The 21,356-nt window shown below is 41.7% G+C and overlaps 1 protein-coding gene and 1 pseudogene across 6 annotated transcripts in view; one reads left to right on the top strand and one right to left on the bottom strand.

Moving 5' to 3' along the window:
* Nucleotides 1-21,356, bottom strand: part of LOC140429410 (uncharacterized) — a 379,567-nt gene that overhangs the window by 288,234 nt on the left and 69,977 nt on the right. For 5 of the 6 annotated variants that reach the window (XM_072516350.1, XM_072516352.1, XM_072516351.1 and 2 more), the window contains 3 exons: nucleotides 15,716-15,815; nucleotides 11,883-11,971; nucleotides 6,387-6,501 (listed from right to left, as the gene is read on the bottom strand). In XM_072516350.1, the coding sequence (XP_072372451.1) occupies nucleotides 6,387-6,501; nucleotides 11,883-11,971; nucleotides 15,716-15,815 (304 nt within the window). The remainder of the gene's footprint in view (nucleotides 1-6,386; nucleotides 6,502-11,882; nucleotides 11,972-15,715; nucleotides 15,816-21,356) is intronic. The other variant, XM_072516353.1, reaches the window with a different exon arrangement.
* LOC140429929 (centrosome and spindle pole associated protein 1-like) lies at nucleotides 12,179-13,696 on the top strand (annotated as a pseudogene).

Genomic DNA, 21,356 nt, shown 5'->3' with positions numbered 1-21,356 from the left:
TTTTCCCTTTCCTCTCTCTCTTTTTCCCTTCCCTCTCTCTCTCTTTCTTTTTCCTCTCTGTCACTTTCTCTCTCTTTTTCCCCGATCTGAATCTCCCTTTCTCTTTTCTTTTGTTCTGCTCGGGAAATTCTTTCTTTTTCTCTCATTGCGTATTCAAGCTGCTTTAATTCCTTTTCATGTTCAAGTTGCTTAATCTTCAACTGGATCTTTGCCATTTCCAATGAGTCAGACTGTATCTCAGGCAATTTTAAATGCTCAGCTACCACGCTGCGTACCTCATCTACTGCGCTAAGTACCTCATCTTTTCGCATTTTGCCACATAATGTTAACTCCAATGTTTTTGCCAAATCAAAAAGTCTGCTTTTAGTCTCTGTCCGTAAGGTACTGCGAGTGACCTTCTCCAACTCCAAAAACTTCAGTGCCTCTGAAAGAGCCATTGTCCACAACACACTCACTACTTAAACTAGAATACCACACCTGAAAAGCACCCACAATATGCTCACCCCTCACTGTCTTTCAGTTCACTAAGCCAATCCAATAGATAAGACTTTTATCCCCCTCGAGCCCCCAATTTGTTATGGGCCAGGGTTTAGAGAACCCCAAATTGTATCATGGAGTTCACCTGACCCACAACTTTTAATAGATTGTGGTTAGGGGGAGCACATTCTGCAGGTGCGATGCAACAGGACTCTACAGTACTTTTAAATTAAAACAATGTTTATTTATGAAACCAGTTAACACTTTATAAACCCACAGTAAACATCTTAACAACTATCAACACCAATCCTCCCCACAGATACAATATTCTATAAGTAAACCTTAATCTTTCCTTTTTAACATCCATAAGACAAAAAAATATTTTAAACACAGAGATCAGGTTTTAATTCACTACTGAGAGCAGTCAGCACTTTGAAATCACCCAACTGATCTGGACAGTCTGTAATTTGCAGAGAGAGATCCTTATGCAGCTCCTTGCTTTGCCTGCAGCTATCCAGCTCTCAAAACGTAACTAAAACACACCCTATAGCAAACAGCCCAAACGAAAGTAAATGCAGACAGACAGCTGTGCTCCACCCACTCTCTGACATCACTGCAGCTCTCTAATAAACACCCATTTCTTAAAGTTATACCCACTACAGTTATTCGAATAACAAAAACATTTCTTCAAGGTACTCTCACATGACAATATGGCTAGTCCAGTTCAGTTTCTGATCAATGGTAACCCTAGGACATTGATTGTGGGGGATTCAGCGATGGTAATGCCATTGAATGTCATGGGGTGATGGTTAGATCCTCTCTTGTAGGTCATTGCCTGGCACTTGTCTAGAGCAAATGTAACTTGCCACTTGTCACCCCAAGCCTGGATATTATCCAGGTCTTGTTGCATTTGGACATGGATTGCTTCATTATCTGGGGAGTCACAAATGGTGCTGAACATTGTGCAGTCATCCGCAAACATCCCCACTTCTGACCTTATGAAGGAAGGCAGGCCATGGAAGAAGCTGAAGATGGTTTTGCCTAATACACTACCCTGAGGAACTCCTGCAATTATGTGCTGGAGCAGAGATGATTGACCTCCAACCATGACAACCATCTTCCTTTGTGCCAGGTATGACTCCAGCCAGTGGAGACTTTTTCCCCTGATTCCCATTTACTCCAGTTTAGCTAGGGCTCTTTATGCCATACTCGGTCAAATGTTGTCTTGATGTCAAGGGCAGTCACTCTCACCTCACCTCTGGCATTCAGCTCTTTTGTCCATGTTTGAACGAAGATTGTAATGAGATTTGTCCTGTTTCTTATGTACAGGACACACCTGGGCAATTTTCCACATTGTTGGGTAGATGCCAGCGTTGTAGCTGTACTGGAACAGCTTGGCTAGCGGTGCGGCACAGTCTGGAGCACAAGTCTTCAGTGCTATCGCCAAGATATCATTGAGGATGGGGATATTTGTGGAGCCTCCTCCTCCAGTGAGTTGTTTAATAATCCACCACCATTCATGGCTGGATGTGGCAAGACTACAGAGTTTAGATCTGATGCGTTCATTGTGGAATCGCTTAGCTCTGTTTATTGCTTGCTGCTTATGCTGTTTGGCACACAGGTAGTCCTGTGTTTTAGCTTCACCAGGTTGACACCTCATTTTTCGGTATGCCTGATGTTGCTCCTGGCACGTTCTCCTGCACTCTTCATTGAACCAGAGTTGATCCCCTGGCTTAGTGATTATGATAGAGTGGGGCATATGCCATGCCATGAGGTTGCAGATTGTGGCTGAATACACTTGTGCTGCTGCTGATGGTCCACAGCTCCTCAGGAATGCCCAGTCTTGAGTTGCTAGATATGTTCTAAGTCCACCCCAAGGTGCAATGACAGAAAGAGGAGGCTTAACAGGCCTTAATGTATGATGTACATAAATGATAAGGAAAATAAACCAGTTCAAAAAGAAAAAGGAAAGAAATAGTGGCAAAGGAAATCCGGAAGTCCTGAAGAGGGCACTTCTGGAGTATCCCAACAAAAATAGAAAGTACAAATTATTGAATAGGGCCGTCTCCACCCTTGACCTGTTCATTTGATTTTTCAGATGGAAAAAATAATACAGACATACTTGTTCGGACGAAGAAAGAGAACTACACTCCAGAGAAATATATTTTAGACAGTATTGGGGAAAACTAATGATACAATTGGCTATATATTTGGGAGAATTAAATGACAGAGCCTGGAGGAAAACTTTACGGGTTAGAAACAAATCAAAATATCAAATTATTATTGAACAGTGAAACCTCCGGTCACACATCTCTAACTGGACATCAGCTGACGGGTGATCTGCGGTCTACACGGGGTATGTACCACGCGGTGGAGTTATTAAGGGTCTCGGCAGACAGCAGCGATTGACGAGAAACCCCAACATGATAAATGACAATAGTTTAAGAATTTTTGTAGCTTGATGCCACGGCGGGAAATTTGTGACCAATGCAGCAAACAATATTGCACTGAAGAGCTGTAATAGTTATTAAGAAAGAAATGTCATGTAAATTGTTAGGGACTGTTATGTATGTACGATAATGGGGGTGTGTGTGCCGTTCAAGAACATGATCAGCATTTCTACACTGTGTGAATGTTTTAATAGAGGGGAAATAGTGGTAGTTTAGTGTGTTTTCTTAATTTAACTGCATAGAACATCACAAATAATATTGATGTTGTTAACACACCATATTTTGTATGTAATGACTATTGGTCCCAAAGCCACAAAGGGATGTGTCGATATTGTACTTTATTTCTAGTGTTGAAATTGTGATAACATTTGAAAATATGTAAAGTTGTAACACACAAACTATTTGTGTGGTTAGGTAATGAGCAGTGTGTTAAGATAAGACTTTATTTTTTATTGTGTATTTAACAATAGGGAGAATTTATTTGGAAAAAGAAAAAGTGATGGTTCGATGTGGTTTTGCGAATTCTGTTGGCTTATTATGTTGCAAATGTTGTCATGGAAAATATACACTTCATGTTGTAAGGGAAATGATGACAGGCGAAAGAGATTTGAAGGAAATCTGTCAGAAAGATATTCTTTCATGTGCACCAGGGGCTGGCAGACATACATGGTTCAGGACAATGTTAGACATTAATGTGAGGAAGTCAGGAATAGAAGCAGGATCGATTGAACCTTTTAAATTAATGAAGCATGGGAATCAGTGGGAGGTACATGATATCATAATTTACCATTCCAATGAGAAACGGAATGCAATATGGATGATGGAAAAATGGGATACCTAACAGCCAGTGATGGACAAAAGACCTTTTTGGTTACTGATGGACTGAGTTGTGTGCTGTATCTAAGGGACATGAGGAAGCTTCTACGGTGCTGCTACCCCAAGTAAGTAAAATGCTTTGGAGATAGTGGAACACATGGATATACCCATTGGGTTACCTTCCTGAGCAGCTACAGCTATGGTTCACGGTAATTGGACTTGCGGAAAGGACGAAAAAAGAGTCTATCGACACTGGTCTGTGATATGGATACATTTACAAATTGATTTCGGTGCACAATTTAAAATCACGACACGTAAATACAAATGACAAAGATCGGGGATAAATATTAGTCAGTACAATTGGATGGGGGGTAATTGATCAAAAGATATAGTTATGTTTCAAATGTCAAGACGGGGTATAATTGAAAATATGGAAAGATATGTCATTTGAAACATGGACGTCTGGCAATACCTGATCTAAGAGTGCATGAGAGAATGTAGGAAAAAATCCCACGAAGGGTTAACAGCAGCTGCAGGAGAGGATTGTAAAATGCAGATAGCCTTAGTCAAGCAGGCTTAGCAAACAAAACAAGCAGGTCTTTCAAGACACAATTGAGTGAATTTTAGTATACAGCTAAAAGCAATGTTTCACACCTCCCTTTGAAGTTAGGTAAGCAGATGGAAATGAATGGATGAGGTTTCCAGTTGAATTAGGTGACAAATGTATAGGTGTGAAGTTCTGCTGACATCAGGTAAATTAAAGAAAGCTGGAGACAACCTGTCTACGAGAACACAAATTAGACCCAAATCAAAGTCAAAATTATGAGCTGGGGACACAATTTGATAATAATAAAACTATAAAAACGACAGGAATCAAAAGTCACACCACTTTGAAATCAAAGCATTTTTGAATATCACAAAGGATACAATGTAATCAGAGATTATCATAGATTATCATAGAATTTACAGTGCAGAAGGAGGCCATTCAGCCCATCGAGTCTGCACCAGCTCTTGGAAAGAGCACCCTACCCAAGGTCAACACCTCCACCCTATCCCCATAACCCAGTAACCCCACCCAACACTAAGGGCACTAAAGATCTATGAGATGAGGTTATACTCAAAATGAATACTTAGTCGTGTTAGAAAAATTTAGATTAAACATACCTTTTACAATCCAAGTGAAATAAAAGTTATGACTTTACAATAAAGTCATAAAAACTTAATAACTGTTAGAAAGATATATAAACCTTAAGAAAGGGGCCAGCCAGCAGAGTCAGCTCAGAGTCAGCTCTCATAGCTCGGTCATGGGAAATATAGGGCATAACGACTGAGCTGAACAGTGAATCCATCTGAGAAAGACCAAAAGCGAAAGAAGAGAGTCAGCTCTCATAGCTCAGTACATGGGACGGATAGAGCATAGCAACCGAGCAAAACAGTGAATCCATCTGAGGAAGACCAAAAGCTAAAGAAAAGTGATTGTCAAGGTGGACCTGAAGGTCTCTTCAACCAACCAGGAGAATCCAGAAGCAAGATCTTTTTACTTTTCTGTAAAGTTAATGACTGCATCTTTTAAAAGAAAAAATATAATAAATAACTTAAAAGTTTTAACCTGAAACAGTGGTTATTACAAAGTCTACTTTACTTACTTAGCAACGGGGGACCCAGGATCGATGCTACTAAGTGGTAAGTAGATAAAATTCTTCTGTGAAGGTATGGGTTATACCGGGGGATAACTTGAAAATGAAGTTTGACCTGAATAGCACCCACCTAAGCCTGCATAGGAGTCAGGGAGTGAGAATCCCTGTTCACCATTTAGAATGTCAACCCTTTTTGGTATGGGGGAGTTCTAAGAATAGTGGTGAGTTTTTAACTTCAAAGGTAGTAGTGTCACACAACACAATGTTATGGCCCAGGGTTTAGAAAACTCCAAAGTATATCATGGAGTTCACCTGACCCACGATTCTTAATAGATTTTGGTTATGGGGAGCACAAGGGTCCACTCTCCAGGTGTTATGCAACAGAGACCTTAAGTATTTTTAATACAAAACAATGTTTATTCTATGAACCCAGTTAACATTTTATAAACACACAGTAAACATCTTATCAACTACCAATACACATAATCCCACAGTTACAATACTCTATAGATAACCCTTAATACTTTTCCTAGCAACATCCATAAGTTAAACCCTTTTTTAAATAAGACAGCAGGTTTAAATTCTCGGCAGAAACAGGTATTACTTTGCAATCATCAAGTGAGCTGAAGACATTCTTTAGAGAGATCATTACACATCTGCTTGCTTTGAATGCAGCTCTCCAACTCTGAAAACAAAACCAAAAACAGAGCCACAAAGCAGCTTTCCAGCTCAAAACGAAAGTGAAAGACAGAAAGACAGCCCAGCTCCATCCACACACTGATATCACTGCAGCTATGTGATAGACACCCATTTCTTAAAGGTATATCCACCTGACAACGATGAAGGATATCCTCAATGTGAAGATGTGATATGATGTTTTTGTATCATTTTCAAATTATCCTGAAGTTGAGGATACTGTTTTAGTGAAACGTTTCTTCAGTTGCTACTTATACAATTGAATAACAAAATTAAGAACACTCCAAATCTTGTTTGGCATTCAACCTACCGTTTGCCATTTTTGCAATCTTTTTTGAAGTGATTGACACATTCCAATAAACTGCATCAGTTCAGCTCGTGAAACTGGTACTTCAGATATGGGACTTTCAAATCTTAATAAGGATCTGTGGAGAGGTCAAACATGAATACACTGTGTTATAAAAACATACCTAATTGTTAGAGAACCTTTCTACAGTGAATGCAATATGGCAAAAGTTTACACTTACTGCCCCAAGGGTATTATTTTGACACCATGAGATAATATTCACCCACAGCATATAAAAATGGTTATATTTATTCATAGTAAGAAGTCTTACAACACCAGGTTAAAGTCCAACAGGTTTAGTTGGAATCACAAGCTTTCCGAGCATAGCTCCTTCATCAGGTGAGTGGCAGCCCGTGGTGGCAGCGCGGGTCAGCGCCACCTCTCTGCAAAGGTGAACAGGCATCCTGTGCTGGAAAACACTCACCCGATGAAGGAGCTATGCTCCGAAAGCTCGTGATTCCAAACAAACCTGTTGGACTTTAACCTGGTGTTGTAAGACTTTTTACTGTGCCCACTCCAGTCCAACGGCAGCATTTTCATATCATATTTATTCTTCAATCAGATGAGAAGTTTCGACAAAATATGTTTTCTATTCTACAGAAACTAATTAGTGATTTATGATCCTGTTAATTTTTATTACAAAACACCACATTAAGAAGTCAACCAAATACAAATAGATCTATATAAATTAAGCTAAACAGTGTTCATTTCTAACCTAGTTGTCCATTTTGAAGGCAAATGTATATTTCATTGTAAATTTATAGTGTAAAATAACTGAATTATTAGGAAATCCATTGGCAAAAGAGAAGATAAAAATATTAAGCATGCTAACATTTAAAATTATAAACACTAAGAATGGAATTTTCCAAAATTTAGAAAGTGCAATGGTGGGCTGAAAATGTCATTCAGCCCGCTGGCTGCAATGTTGGGTTTTCACGTCGTATTTTTAAGAACATGGGGAAAAAAATTTCAGCAGAGGTTTCACGTCACCTCCGTGGCAGGTGGCCTCTTGTTCATCTGCCCCATCATCAGTTGACTGTTTTAATCATGGGGTTCTCCATTTAATGGCTGCCCTAGAGCTCCCCATCCACCTCTTCTAGATCCAAGGCACAGGACGGCAACAAGGAAGTCAGCACCCAGATTCCCAAAGTCCTTCCTCAGCAGAATCCTTGATGCCATGGAAACATGTTGTGACTGCACGTATACCCACACACAGGGAGACCAGCTATCAGCAATACCGACACAGCATAGGACGTAATAATAATAATCTTTATTAGTGTCACAAGTAGGCTTACATTAACACTGCAATGTAGTTACTGTGAAAAGCCCCTAGTCGTCACATTCCGCCGCCTGTTTGGGTACGTGGAGGGAGAATTCAGAATGTCCAAATTACCGAACAGAACGTCTTTTGGGACTTGTAGGAGGAAACCGGAGCACCCGGAGGAATCGCACGCAGACACGGGGAGGACGTCCATCACTTCCTTGCTGCACCTATATGTGGAGGCTTGCGAGATGCCACAAAGGCCACTTGTGGAGCCATGGAAAGAGCTAGTCGCATAAAAGTTGTAACTTTCAAAGGCAGTGGATGCCGCCGCCCCCGTCCCCGTGGTACAAACTCTTGTAGAAGGGTGCATAAGTGAGTCTCTTGACAGGCAAAGTCTTTGCCTACACTGGTTTTCATTCATCTACAGGAAGGTCAGCTGTTTTCTGTAGAGCCTGGGTTGTGGAAGCCGCCTCTAATCGACCGCTCTTTGGGGTCCCTCCAGTGCCAGCTTTGCAGGCCCTGCCATCACTCCCTCAGGGCTTTTTTCCTGCCTCTGGAGAGGCAGACACCTCAAAAATGTTGTCTCTTCTCTCGATGCATAAGAATTATAGACAGTTTCACAGGCTCCATCTCCCCTGCCACCGCACCCCCCCTCCCCCCATGCTAATCACTACAAAAGTAAGAGATAGAGAGTACAATTTAACGGCAGTGTTGCATCTGGCAACGATCTGTGCGGGTCGCTTAGATCGCAGGAGAAGCCCAAATCGGGAACCGTGCCAGGCGCCGAGCGATTTGGGATCTAACCGGCCCACACCCGTATTTAAACACATACTTCCTGAGCCTTGCAATGTGCTCTTCTTCAGTGGTAGACCAGATGATGAAGTCGTCTACATAGACTCGAGCACCATCAATGTTCCATTATTCTATGAAAAATCTCTGATGCAGAGATGATCTTGAAGGGCATTCTATTGAAGCAGTAACTTCCAAAAGGTGTGTTAAATGTACAGAGGAGCTTGCTTGAGTCATCAAGCTGCATCTGCCAGAAACCTTGTGAGGCATCCAACTTTCTGAAAATGTTTGCATTTGACATTTCCGAAGTAATTTCTTCTCTTTTGGGAATAGGATAATGTTCTCGACGTATATTCTTGTTAAGATCCTTAGGATCCATGCAAATTCTGATATCGCCTAACCAGAGAACTAACCCAATCAGTCGGCTGTGTTACCTTGGGTATGATTCCTTGAGATTGCAATCTTATTAGTTCTTCTTTCAATCTTTCTCTTAGAGGCGCTGGTACTCTTCTGGGTGGATGGATGATAAGCTTCGCATCCTTTTTTAGAAGAATTTTATATTGATATGGCAATGTGCCCATACCATGAAAAACATCAGGGTATTCACTGAGTAACTGTTGAATGTCACTTTCTAATCTCAATGTCTCAGATGTGTTCATGCAGATCCTCTGAATCAACTGAAACTCCTTGCATGCCTGAACACCTAATAACGAAGATCTGTGGTCATCCACAATCTCAAAATGCAGTGTTCTCTGAATGTCTCTGTTGAGAGCTGTTAAATGGCACAAACCATGTGACACAATCTAATTGCCATTATAATCTTTAAGTGTGCATGCCACAGATAAAATCTTGTAACCCCCTTGGATGGATGATAAATCCTGACTGTTGAGCAAATTGGCAGAAGCGCCAGTGTCCAGCTTAAAATCTAGAGGGCTGTTGTTAATACGCAAGGTCGTCGTTCATTCATTATCATTACTAATGATGTTTACTTTCTGTGGAACCTTCTTTATTGCATGGAGATCTTTTATTGCTGCTTGAAGATTTGACTTTGTTGCTTGAAGATCTGTCTTTGTTGATGCTTCAATTATTCTAACAAAAAATGTGTTTTCCAAAGAAAAGCTTTCATCTTCGTCCGAAAAATTATGTTGTGAGTTTATTCTTTCATGTTTTTCAATTGATCTTACATTTTTCTGTGCGGTTGGGAGAAAATATGCTGATGATTTGCACTGAGAAGCAAAGTAGTTTAATCTTGAACACTTTAAACAGTGTTTTCCTTGAGCAGGATAATTCCCCTTTAAGTGGGCGTTACCACATCTGTAGCATGTCATGACGTTGTCTCTCTGACCCATGAGTCACGTTCGTGCATGCGCAGACTTCTTTTGCGGAGTCTCGCAATTCGGTACGAATTGCACATGTCGTGAATTGGAATGTGCGCGCGCATGATAGCTGCCGTCTCGAACGTGCTTTTTTAAAATAAATTTAGAGCACCCAATTCATTTTTTCCAATTAAGGGGCAATTAAGCGAGGTCAAGCCACCTAACATGCACATCTTTGGGTTATGGGGGCGAAACCCACGCAAACACGGGGAGAATATGCAAACTCCATATGGACAGTGACCCAGAGCCTGGATTGAACCTGGGACCTTGGCGCCATGAGGCAGCAGTGCTACTCACTGCACCACCGTGCTGCCCTTCGAACGTGCTTCTTTGCTGCCTGCGACACCATTTTAACATTCTCAATCTCGTGGTGGACCTTCGCGCCTTTTTCTCGTGGATAAAATTCTAAGTATTGGTTTTTGAAATTTGAAATGCACTTTTCGATTGCAATTTTTAAAGTGAGATCATTTTGACGTAATAGAGCTTCTCTTAGACTTACGTCCGTTATTCCATAAACGATCTGATCTCTGATTAGAGAGTCGTGCAAATCAGCAAAATTACAAGTTTGGGCTAGAAGTTTAAGATCAGTGACAAGGCTAATGATGGATTCTCCATTGTTTTGTAAACGCTTGTGAAACCTGAATCACTCCAGAATTTCATCAGTTTGCATTTTGCAATGATCATCAAACTTTGCGACAATCACCCCAAATTTACTTTTATCTTTGCCTTCAGCAAAAATGAACAAAGTATAAATTTTGATAGCTTGCTGACCTGCCAGGGACAGAAGCAAAGCTATGCACCTAGTTTCAGAGACTGTATTTAAGTTGTAAGCTTCTAAATAGTACTGGAATTGTTGGTTAAATAACTTCCAATTAAGACTTACGTTACCGGTAGTCTTCAGATGTCTGGGAGCCTGCACTTGGTCCATCAAATCAATTTACTATCGAGGATCCGTTTGCTGCAATGACCTCCACAGTTGAACAGTCAGTTTTGGAACTTTATCTTTTCTTTTCTAATTTTCTTACTAGTCTTTCTTAAAGCTTGTTTTGACCTGGTACCATGTTATATTACTATATTGTAGTATAAATATTACTTTTTTTTTGTCATGCCGAGTTGTGTTGAATTCTGATGAGAAATAGTTGAAGTCTTCCAGATGATGACAAAATGTTTATTGAGTAATATATAATAAACTAGTGAGTTCTTTCACTTCAATACTAAACTAGTAAAACAAATAAGTAAGTTTATATTAAATTAACAATTATAATAAACTGCACTCTGATCTGATCACGTCTTCACTCCAACTGTTCCCCACACACACTAACTAAGAAAGAGCGGGAAACTCCTTTTATAGGTCCTGTTAGTGTTGCCATCTAGTGATCATCTGTCTGTACTGACTTTCCTTTAATTGAACATGTATTAACACATACAGAGATCACCACAACGTTAATGTGTCTAAAACAGCAGCCAAAATTTTAAGTCCTTTGGAGATGGGCTGAGAAGCAGGAGGACTGGTTAAATGGTGGTGGAAGACGCCAGGAGGCCAAGGCTGCAGATCTTCTGGCCAGAGAGGCAGACCACCATCCTTCGCAACCCTGAAAGCAAACTTCTAATTGGAGTCGTTGGTAAAATTGCCACTGTGGTCCCACTGTTTGCCATGCGGACTCAGAGCCTACATTTGTTCCCAACATCACGACTTATGGAATGCCGATAAAATCACAGCTAAAGAAACACCCCTCATTTTTCATTTTTTTTCATAAAAATACTTTTGCAGAAATATATACTTGAAACGAACAACGTTCACGTCCTGATGCTGCTAGTCTCTCTTTCATAGTGCCTATCTTCTTCTCCAGGTTTGAAATGTTTGTGTTCCCAACAAACCAATAAAGTCACAAGATTCCTCAACAAAGGAACAAGAACCCCAATAAAGCGATGGCCTTCCCTGATAACTACACAGCGCAATTTCTATTTTGATATAAAAATCCCTATTTCTCCCCAAAAAGATTTTTTTCATACTTTCTGCATTGTGTTTACCTGAATCGGTCATTTAAACGTTCTAAAGCATTCTCTATCTCCAACATCTGAGCAGCTCTTGAACTCAGTCCCTCTGTAAGTAGCACCACCTATTTAAAATTGTACAATGACAAGTTATGTCGAACATTAGCACATTGGAAATCTTTTTAAAATGATTATCAATGATATGAATGCAGGATTAAGAGAATTAGGTTAGAATCTAAAATGTGTCCAGATCGTTCGTAATTTTGCATATTTCTTTGGAAAAAAATATATAAAAGGGAAAAAGGAACTAGGATGAATCTGGAACCAAAGTTATGGCGAATCAGTGAGCTGCAAAAAATAATTTATTTAATTTGAACTGTAAACATTGAATATAAAAGGAATAAGCCCCATGAATACATATGTGTGGTTAAACACAGAATTCAGAAACGCCTAGCTGAACACAGGACACGAGTTGCAAAAGAGCTTGACGAAGAGCAAGAAAAGAAACGCCGAAAAGAAAAGGAGCAAAGAATTAAAAATGAAGAAATTGTACGGTTGGCCGGAGAACGTCGTAAAGTAGCAGAAAGAAAGAGAAAGGAAGAGGAAGAAAAGCAGGAGACGATATTTCGACAGCAACTCAAGAGTGAACTATCAGCAAGGCTAAATGAGAGGAGACCGCCTTCTCCACCTATTCCAACTGTAAGACAGAAACAGATTGCTACTCAGAGAACTGATTTGTCTGCTGTCGATGACTCGATCCATGAATTAGATTTGGATCATCCACAGTCAGGGACCGAGTCACTGCCAGTTCCTGCTAGACAAAACCAGCTTTGAGCATTTGAGGAAAAGAAAGATATAATTAGTGAACTGTCAGCATTGAGGAAACAGCTACGGAGTGAAGAACGGCATCTTGAGGGGCATTTTCAAAATGCTGAAATGGAAGATGATGTAACATTTACTATGGCCAAGAAGAGAGAGAAAAATCATGTTTATGTCTTTGATTTGGCCAGACAGAGAATACTGGCCCTGGTACACCGACCTTCATCAAAAGAGAAAGATTCTGTTAATTTAAGAAATATTAGAGACTTCAATGAACTGAAATACAGAGATTCAGCAACACGTGCTGAAATAAGACAAGTGTACCCAGACCCTCCAAATGATAGCAATACATTGGAGATTCAACAGGAGGCATTATTAAGAGAACAGAAAAAGAAACTGGACATAATGAAGAGGAAAGAAGCAGTTGCTAGTATAAATCCACAGGATATTGAGTTGGATCCACATGAAGTCTTGATCAAGAACTCATTGCGTGAATCAGAGAGTGTCTTTATAGGAAGCCATGGAGAAACTTTCCCTTTTCCAATGGATGTAGGGACAACATCTGAACTATCTTCATGAGAGAGGCACCGCCGCAGTAATAATAGATTAGACTTTGATTCTGACATTTATGCGAGCAGACAACCAGGACCACAAGAGACAGCATCTCTCTACATTCTGTATCACGTTTTAATGTGGAGCAAGTAAGAGCCAGAAATGAACGTATGAAACATTTGGATGATCTTCAGCATTCAGGAAACGACCTCAACGTAGAAGATAGTAACATTCAGAGCCAGTTCATTTCACGAGACAAGGAAAGACCATGTTCTGTTGAAACGGTGTCTATTGAGGTTTGGCTACAACCCGGAACATCAGAAACGTTAAGAAGGTTTATGGCTGATCAATTGAGGACGTTTGACGACCACATTAGCAGTCAGTTGGAAGGAAGGCCATTGCACAGCTTATGACCAAATTGGTTGAATAAATTAATCAAAGACTATTTGTGCCTTCAGTAAGAAAAAAATGTATATTTCAGACTCTTGGTCCACTTTCTGTTATTTAGGCACTTCAATTCAGGTAGCTATATATGAATGTTTCTCTCTGCTAACCAGCTTGTGGCCTTGAATAAACAAAATGCAAAAAAAAACACAAATTATATTTTCTCCATGTTTTCTGTGGAACATTAAAGTGTGCTATGTAATAAGATTTCACATGGATCATTATTTTACAAAATTACACTGGAAAAAGTTCAAACAATTTAAATTTTGGTTGCTGGATCTGACACTAAGCAGTGTTGGTAGTTGAAAGTACTATTTATGTGTCATAGTTTTGTTTTTCCTTCATTATTCTTTAATTGATGTTGGTCATCAGATTTGTTGTAATGCAGTTGTGTGCACAATATAATAAAATTCTATTTTCAGAAAAAAAAACACAGAATTCAGAAAGCCTTAGTAGGGATTCTTCAATCTGATTAATTAAGGAGAAGAACAGTTGCTTGCTCTTTTCACCAATATCTGTTTCCCTGCAAAGGGTATTGCGCTGAAATGGATTTTCAATTACCGCAAATTCCAGCAGCAGAGCACTTAGAAGATTTGTGTAATGAAAAAATGATCACAAAATCCAGGTCATAAATTATTCACACTGAACTTGCAAAATGGAAATCTCAATTCACGTTAGCAGTCAAATTAGGGCTTGTAAAAATTAAACAAGAAGTAAAGTTAAAGACAAGAATGTCATAAAACTGGCCAAGTCTTTTCATTTCTTGTTTAGCACGGATAGGAATTTTTTTTTTCATCCTAAATGACAAAATCATAATTATTGAAACTGAATTTGGAAAATGGAAAACTCAATCTACGGTGGAAAATGGGTTAGAGCCAGAACAAGTACCCCATAAAACATAATGCAAGTTGCTTTTCTACGGTCAGATATCTTCACCTGATTGCACTTCATAAGGCAATATTGCTATACAATATAAATTAAAGGTGCAGGTTTAAATTGTTTTGTTGCTACCTGGCACAAATTATACAAAAATGTCTCCAGTTGCCACTGTAAATAGGGCTAAAATGGTATAATTTCTAAAAATGTTCCACATGCTTTCTCACTCTTCCCTTCATAAAAGCTATTGGCTTCTAAATAAGATTATTTGCAAGTGCAATTTGTACCATGTGTGATTACATCATCTAAATGAAATAAAAAAGGTCAAAACATTGATGTCACAACTGAAAGCAGACAGCACTGTGGGGAAACAAAACTCCACCAATTCAGAAGCTACCAAGAGTTTAAGTTACATGTTTAGGGGTAGAATTTCTGTTTGGTTGTATGGGTTTTTCTGGTGCAGTTCACATAAAATTGATGTAAGATAGGGAAATTAAGTGCAAATTACATTCAGGGCAAACTGAGTTTCTCTAAGCTGTTGCGCTTATGTGCTTGAAGTCAGCCCACCCACATAAGTGGCCATGGCCCCAGATCAAACTAGTCCAAGTAATTTCCAGTCATTTAAAATTGGATGACATGCAGGCAGTGGATTCATACTGTGATAAAAATGCTTATTTTTGGTGACAAAGGGCGGCATGTGGTTAGCACTGGGACTGCAGCGCTGAGGACTCGGGTTCGAATCCCGGCCCTGGGTCACTGTCCGTGTGGAGTGTGCACATTCTTCCCATGTCTGTGTGGGTTTCACCCTCACAACCCAAAGATGTGCAGGTTACATGGATTGGCCATGCTAAATTGCCCCTTAATTGGAAAAAAAAATAATTGGGTACTCTAAATTTTTTTTTTAAATGTTGGTGATAAATGCATTTCAACTGTATTAATCAAACTGTACCATTCTTGAATAGATAAAGGTAAGTTTTTTTAAAAAAGGTAAATTCTAATGCGCTGCTAGAATGTCTTGCTTTATGGCAGATTTCTTCACATAATGGGTGCAGTTTCGAGTGCAATTTTCACCCAGGTTGCCAACTATCCCATTTAAAAATGACAAAGAAAAGGTAGTAAAATTCAACTCTGCACAAAAGGGGAACAAATCTGTAATATTCTCTTGCTAATTACTTTACCTGCCTCTCCAGCTGCATTATTTGAGCCTTCAGTAGAGTTACACGTCGTTCATCATAGTGCCCATTCCACTTTTTTTCCAGCAACTGCTGATATTGCAATCTTTAAAGAAAGAGGCAAAAATAGCTAACAGAAGTTGAAAATTATAGCCAGACATAAAAATGAAAAAGAGGAACGCTCTGCTTCCAGGAACAGTTCTTACCAGATAAAATCTATTAGGTGTTTAAAATACTAAGTAATATGTTTTTCAAGTTGGCATGCATAGAAGGCACACTACTTGCAGATAACAATAGAAAGCTGTGCAATCCTAATTAAAGATAATCACCAAAGTATAGTTAGATTATATTTTACATTTCATTTCATTGTACGATTTTAAAATGTCTACACTGGCTATTTGTGAATCCATAAGTGATCCGTACCAGCATTCTGACAGCTGTGGCTTAATTAGAAGTTAATGAGTCAGAAGGTTGTGAGTTCATGCCTGGCACGGGGACTTGAGGACAAAAATCAAGGTTACCCCTCCAGTGGAGTACTGAGAGAGTGCTGCACTGTTGAAGGTGCGGTCATTTGGATGAGATATTAACTGAGACATTTGTCTGCCCTGTTCAGTGGATGTAAGAAATCCCTTAACATTATTTTGTAAAAAAGCAAAGATGATGGGCTGGATTCTACGATTCTGGGGCTATGTCCCCACGCCGGCATGGTAACAGTGGGATTTTACGGCAGAACAATGATGTAAAACGGCCGCCGATTCGCCGTTTTTCTGGGGGCTGCCATGTCAGCAGCGTAGAGCGCCGCGCTCCAGCTGCCGATACGGCCAGAGAATTGCCAGGTCCGTGGCCGCTCATGCGCACGGCGGCGGCCTGCAGCGGCCGCGCCGTGCTACATGGCGGAGGCTGCTCGCGGACCTGGCCCGCAAAATAGTGCCCTCCCCCTTGGATGGCTCGTGCCCCCCGGACCAACCCCCTCTCACCTCCCCAGTGCCCCTAGCCCCTATTAAAGTCACCCCCTGCCCGCGGGACGGCCCTCCCCCGACTGTGGCGCCGCTGTACTGAGTCCGCAGCCGCCACATCGAGTTTCCGACGGATGAGAACGTACTCAACTGACGCCATCGGGAACTCAGCCAGTCGGGGACGGAGCATCGGGGGGCAGGCCTCAGGCAATGTCCTGAAGCCGTTGATACGTGGCGCGGGTACTCTCAGAGTATGCTGTTTTGGAGGGGGCGGAGCATCGCAAAACGTCACCGCCCCCCAATTTGGTCGGGAACTCTGATTCTCCAGCCGATCGCCGATCGCCGAACGCGATTTCGGCGTCACTGACCTGAGAATCCAGCCCGGTATCTCGGCCATTATTAATCACTCAATCAACATCACAAAATCAGATTATAACATTTAAAAAAAATTTTTTTAAATAAATTTAGAGTACCCAATTCATTTTTTCCAATTAAGGAGAAATTTAGCATGGCCAATCCACCAAGCTTACACATTTTTAGGTTGTGGGGGCGAAATCCACGCAAACACGGGGAGAATGTGCAAACTCCACATGGACAGTGACCCAGAGCTGGGATCGAACCTGGGACCTCGCCGCCGTGAGGCAGCAGGGCTTACAAACTGCGCCACCGTGCTGCTCTAAAGTCAGATTATAACATTGACTATACTTTAGAAATGCTTCATTGTATGTAAGCATTTTGGGATGTCTACTGGTCGGAAAAGGTGCTACATAAATACAATCCTATATATTTTTAAATTAAATATGGGCTATAAATATGGGTATGATATAAATTGCTTAAGATAACGGGCACGATCCTACGGCCACGCTGTGCCAGAAAAGCAGCTCGTCACAACGCAGCGTTACAGTTAAAAGGCGAGAGACTCCGCTCCCGGGATCTACACGGCTCACAATGCCTCGCGAAATTCTTTGCAATCTCACAAGACGTTGTGATGTGAATTCGGTCCATTGTTGGCTTTTCAGCAAATCTGCATATTAGAGCAAGGCAGTAAGCCTTACTTTAATGTGCAGATTCCCGAGGTACCTGAGGTTTTGGAATTCAACTCCTACGCCTCAGAGACCTTGGGCGAGCGCAGTTTAGCACAGACGGAACGGCACACGTGGGGGTCTCCCAGGGGATCGGAGACCCCCCAACTGCATGCCCTTTGGGCAGGGTGGCACCTTGGCACTGTTGGTGCCACCTGGGTACCTTAGCACTGCCAGCCTGGCACCATGGTAGGTCCACCTGGGTGCCAGCCTGGCACTGCCAAAGTGTCCAGGTGGCATAGGATTGCGTGCGTGCAATCGGCCTGGGTTGCCCAATGTGGGTGGTGGGGGGACCCTCCCATATTGCATTCAGGCTTGGAGGGAGGTCAGGGATTGTTTTGGATGCCTCGGAGATCAAGATGCCATTTCTAAATGGCATCCCGATCTCTTGCTACAATGGGGAGTTCTGGCGAGCAGAGCTCCCCACTGTAAAAAAACGCGACCCGCGTTGAATAACCATGTATTTCTTGACACTGCAAGTGCCGGGAAACACGGGACTAAACGCACTTGCTAGGGAACTTTGTTCCCTTTTTGGGAGAATCGTGCCCCGTGTGTAATATTGTACATTGGCAACTAGTTCTATTTTGCAACTAGCTCTATTTTGAGAAGGCAGTAAAATATGTCCTGCAACAGTTATGGTGTCAACAGGGTTGGCTATTTCTTCAATTTACAAACAAGAAAAGCAGCATTCATGCTATGCTAATTACATTCCTCATGCATAAGCCCTGTTTAAATTACAGAATAACATTCTCTGAAAAATGCTGCAAAATATATTAAATCCCTCTAACTACAACTGTTTCTTAGCATTGCTCCTAAGGTTTGAGCAAGCTACCATACTTGCTTGAAGGTCTAATCTACCTTTCCTGCAAAGTGACCACTTCATAAATTTAAGATCAGCAGTAGATTGGGGTTGGGTCTCTTGTAGCCTTAGAGGCCGAAGATGACTATCTTCTCAGGAACCAGCGAGGTCAGCTTCCAGAATATTTCCTTACAGTGGTAAGTCGTACCAGACCCTTGCCTGAAGTTCCATCATTTATGGGCACTGGGTGGGACTTGAATGCAACAGGCTCACTGCTACCCTTTGGATAGACAGCAACATACATGCAAATGTTCTGGAAGCAACTGATGCGGTGCGCAAGCTCTGAGATAACATTAATCGGTAATACATTTGCATTCGGTAATACATTTGCATGCCATGTATACTCATTATAGCAAAACGTTCTGAAAATAAGTCCGACCTTCAAATGTATGTGAACTGGGTGCACGGTAGCTTGTGGCACCCAGTTCACATATATTTAAAGGTGGTATGCAACAGTCACCATTGTGCAGTTATATGTGAGGTCAGCGGTTTTATTTGAATTCTGTTACACAAGAAAGGGTAGCAGGAGAATAGCAACTTGCATGGAGGCTCGGGACTCACAAGGCCAAGTCAGAACTGAGGGGCGATATGGAGTGGAATCAGTAACAAAGAGCAGTGGAAGCACGATCCAATGGAGGACAAGAGAGTGGATCAAAGGCATGGAGGAATGAAGTGGCAAGGTCTGGCTTCCTGGATAAAGTGGGTCAAGGTAGAAAATGAGGAGCCTATAGGGCAGGGTCAGTACTGTCCACGTGGGTCCACAAGGGGGTGACACAGTGGCTCAGTGGCTAGCACTGCTGCCTCACAGCTCCAGGATCCCAGGTTCAATTCTGGCCTCCGATCACTGTGTGTGGAATTTGCACTTTCTCCCTGTGTCTGTGTGGGTTTCCTCCGGGTGCTCCAGTTTCCTCCCACAGTTTAAAGTTGTGCAGGTTAGGTGGATTGGCCATGCTATGTTACCCCTTAGTGTCCAAAACGTTAGGTGGGGTTACTGGGTTACGGGATAGGGTTGAGATGTGGGCTTAAGCAGGGTTCTCTTTCTAAGGGTCAGGGCAGACTCAAAGGGTCGAATGGCCTTCTTCTGCACTGTAAATTCTATGATTCTATGATCTCAGGATGTTGGCTGGCAAGGGGAACATTCACAGTCACAGTGGGGTAAGTTGAATTAGATCATAGAACATAGCGCAGTACAGGCTCTTCGGCCCTCGATGTTGCGCCGACCTGTAAAACCACTCTAAAGCCCATCTACACTATTCACTTATCGTCCATATGTCTATCCAATGACCATTTGAATGCCCTTAGTGTTGGCGAGTCCACTACTGTTGCAGGCAGGGCATTCCACGCCCTTACTACTCTCTGAGTAAAGAACCTACCTCTGACATCTGGCAGGGAAGCAGGTCCAGTCTGAGGTTGGAATAATCAGAGATCTCATAGAACAGGGCACAGAACCTAAAAAAACTCGAAGGATGATGCACGGAGTGCACAGGATCAAAGTGGGAATGTCAAAAAGGATAGATGTAGGCCGGCGCAAGAGAAGACATTTCCAATTGAGGGTGATAGGGTCCAGAACAATGAGGAGAGGTTGAAGAGTTATAGCGGGAAAAAACAAAGTAACAATTTGAGGGGCAAGGATAATGGGAACAAGTGACAGGAGGAGGACAGAGGATAATGGGTTCTGATACCATTTTATCAAAATGTCTCCAAATGGATCACGTGCTGTGAACAAGGGAGCAGTTGCGAACTTCAGCTCTACTCATCTTTCAAACTTTGTTTTTATCCTTGTGCACATCTCATTTATGTCTTTTTTGGGTTTACGTGGCTTTTACCATGTACCGGGATTTGTTGGTCAATGTCTTTTTAGTCAAGACAATATGCTTTAATCCTCATTGATTTGTGAAGGCTACAGGGAGTTGGGTGGGACCTTGTCTTTGGTGGCACCCCTGCCTTTTGAGAGGTTTCCCTGCCCTGACGATATGGTGCACACCAATGGACGATGGCTGCTAACAATGATGGTGATCTGTCTGATAGATTTGGTTCTGCGGCACAGGACTTTAAAACCCAATTTCAAGAATTGTGAGGTGTCTTTGTGGAGACGGTGGCGGTGCACAAGGAGGTTGAGTTCCTGTTGCATGACCTGTCATCCATCCTGAGGAGCTCAGGTGAGGACAAAGGGGAGTCGGTGAGAATCCCGGCCATTCCTGGTGTCTCCAATGAGGTGGTGAAATTTCCTGCCGAGTTTGAGAACTGGTTGCCATATCTTGGAAATTTAGATCGGAGGCCAGGCAACTCAAATTCAATGGAGAACATTTAATCATGTCTCGGAATCCTGGGTTGGGCTGACCTTCCAGCCTGTGGTTCTATGTTGTGTTGTTCCTGTTGTCGGCCGAGAGGGGTTGGGGTCGCCTGAGCTGGCTGGGCCATCCCCCACTCCTGGAGCCTAGGTAGTGGACTGCCTGGGTTCGGTTGAGACAGCATCCGGCAAGTAATGAGGTTTGTGTTCCTATTGTTGGAATCCTTGGTTATCAGATCCTGCTTTATCCTGGATGTCTACTTTCCTCGTGCACCAATGGAATGGTCATTGTCCTGAAGACTGCCTTGTTCCTCAGTTGTTATCCTGGGCTTTATTCCCTGATAATCATGTCATTGTCTGTTAATGTTGTCAATTCATTTGTTTGCAGGTAAGTAAATATTTTGCGTCTAATGTCCTGCACCGTTGGTTATTTACTAAGGTTTTATCATGTTAAGCTGAA

The sequence above is a fragment of the Scyliorhinus torazame genome, chromosome 9 (genome assembly GCF_047496885.1).
Source record: "Scyliorhinus torazame isolate Kashiwa2021f chromosome 9, sScyTor2.1, whole genome shotgun sequence".
NCBI lineage: Eukaryota > Metazoa > Chordata > Chondrichthyes > Carcharhiniformes > Scyliorhinidae > Scyliorhinus > Scyliorhinus torazame.
Note: the sequence above shows the minus strand (reverse complement) of the source record. Positions and strands in the feature narration are given on the sequence as shown.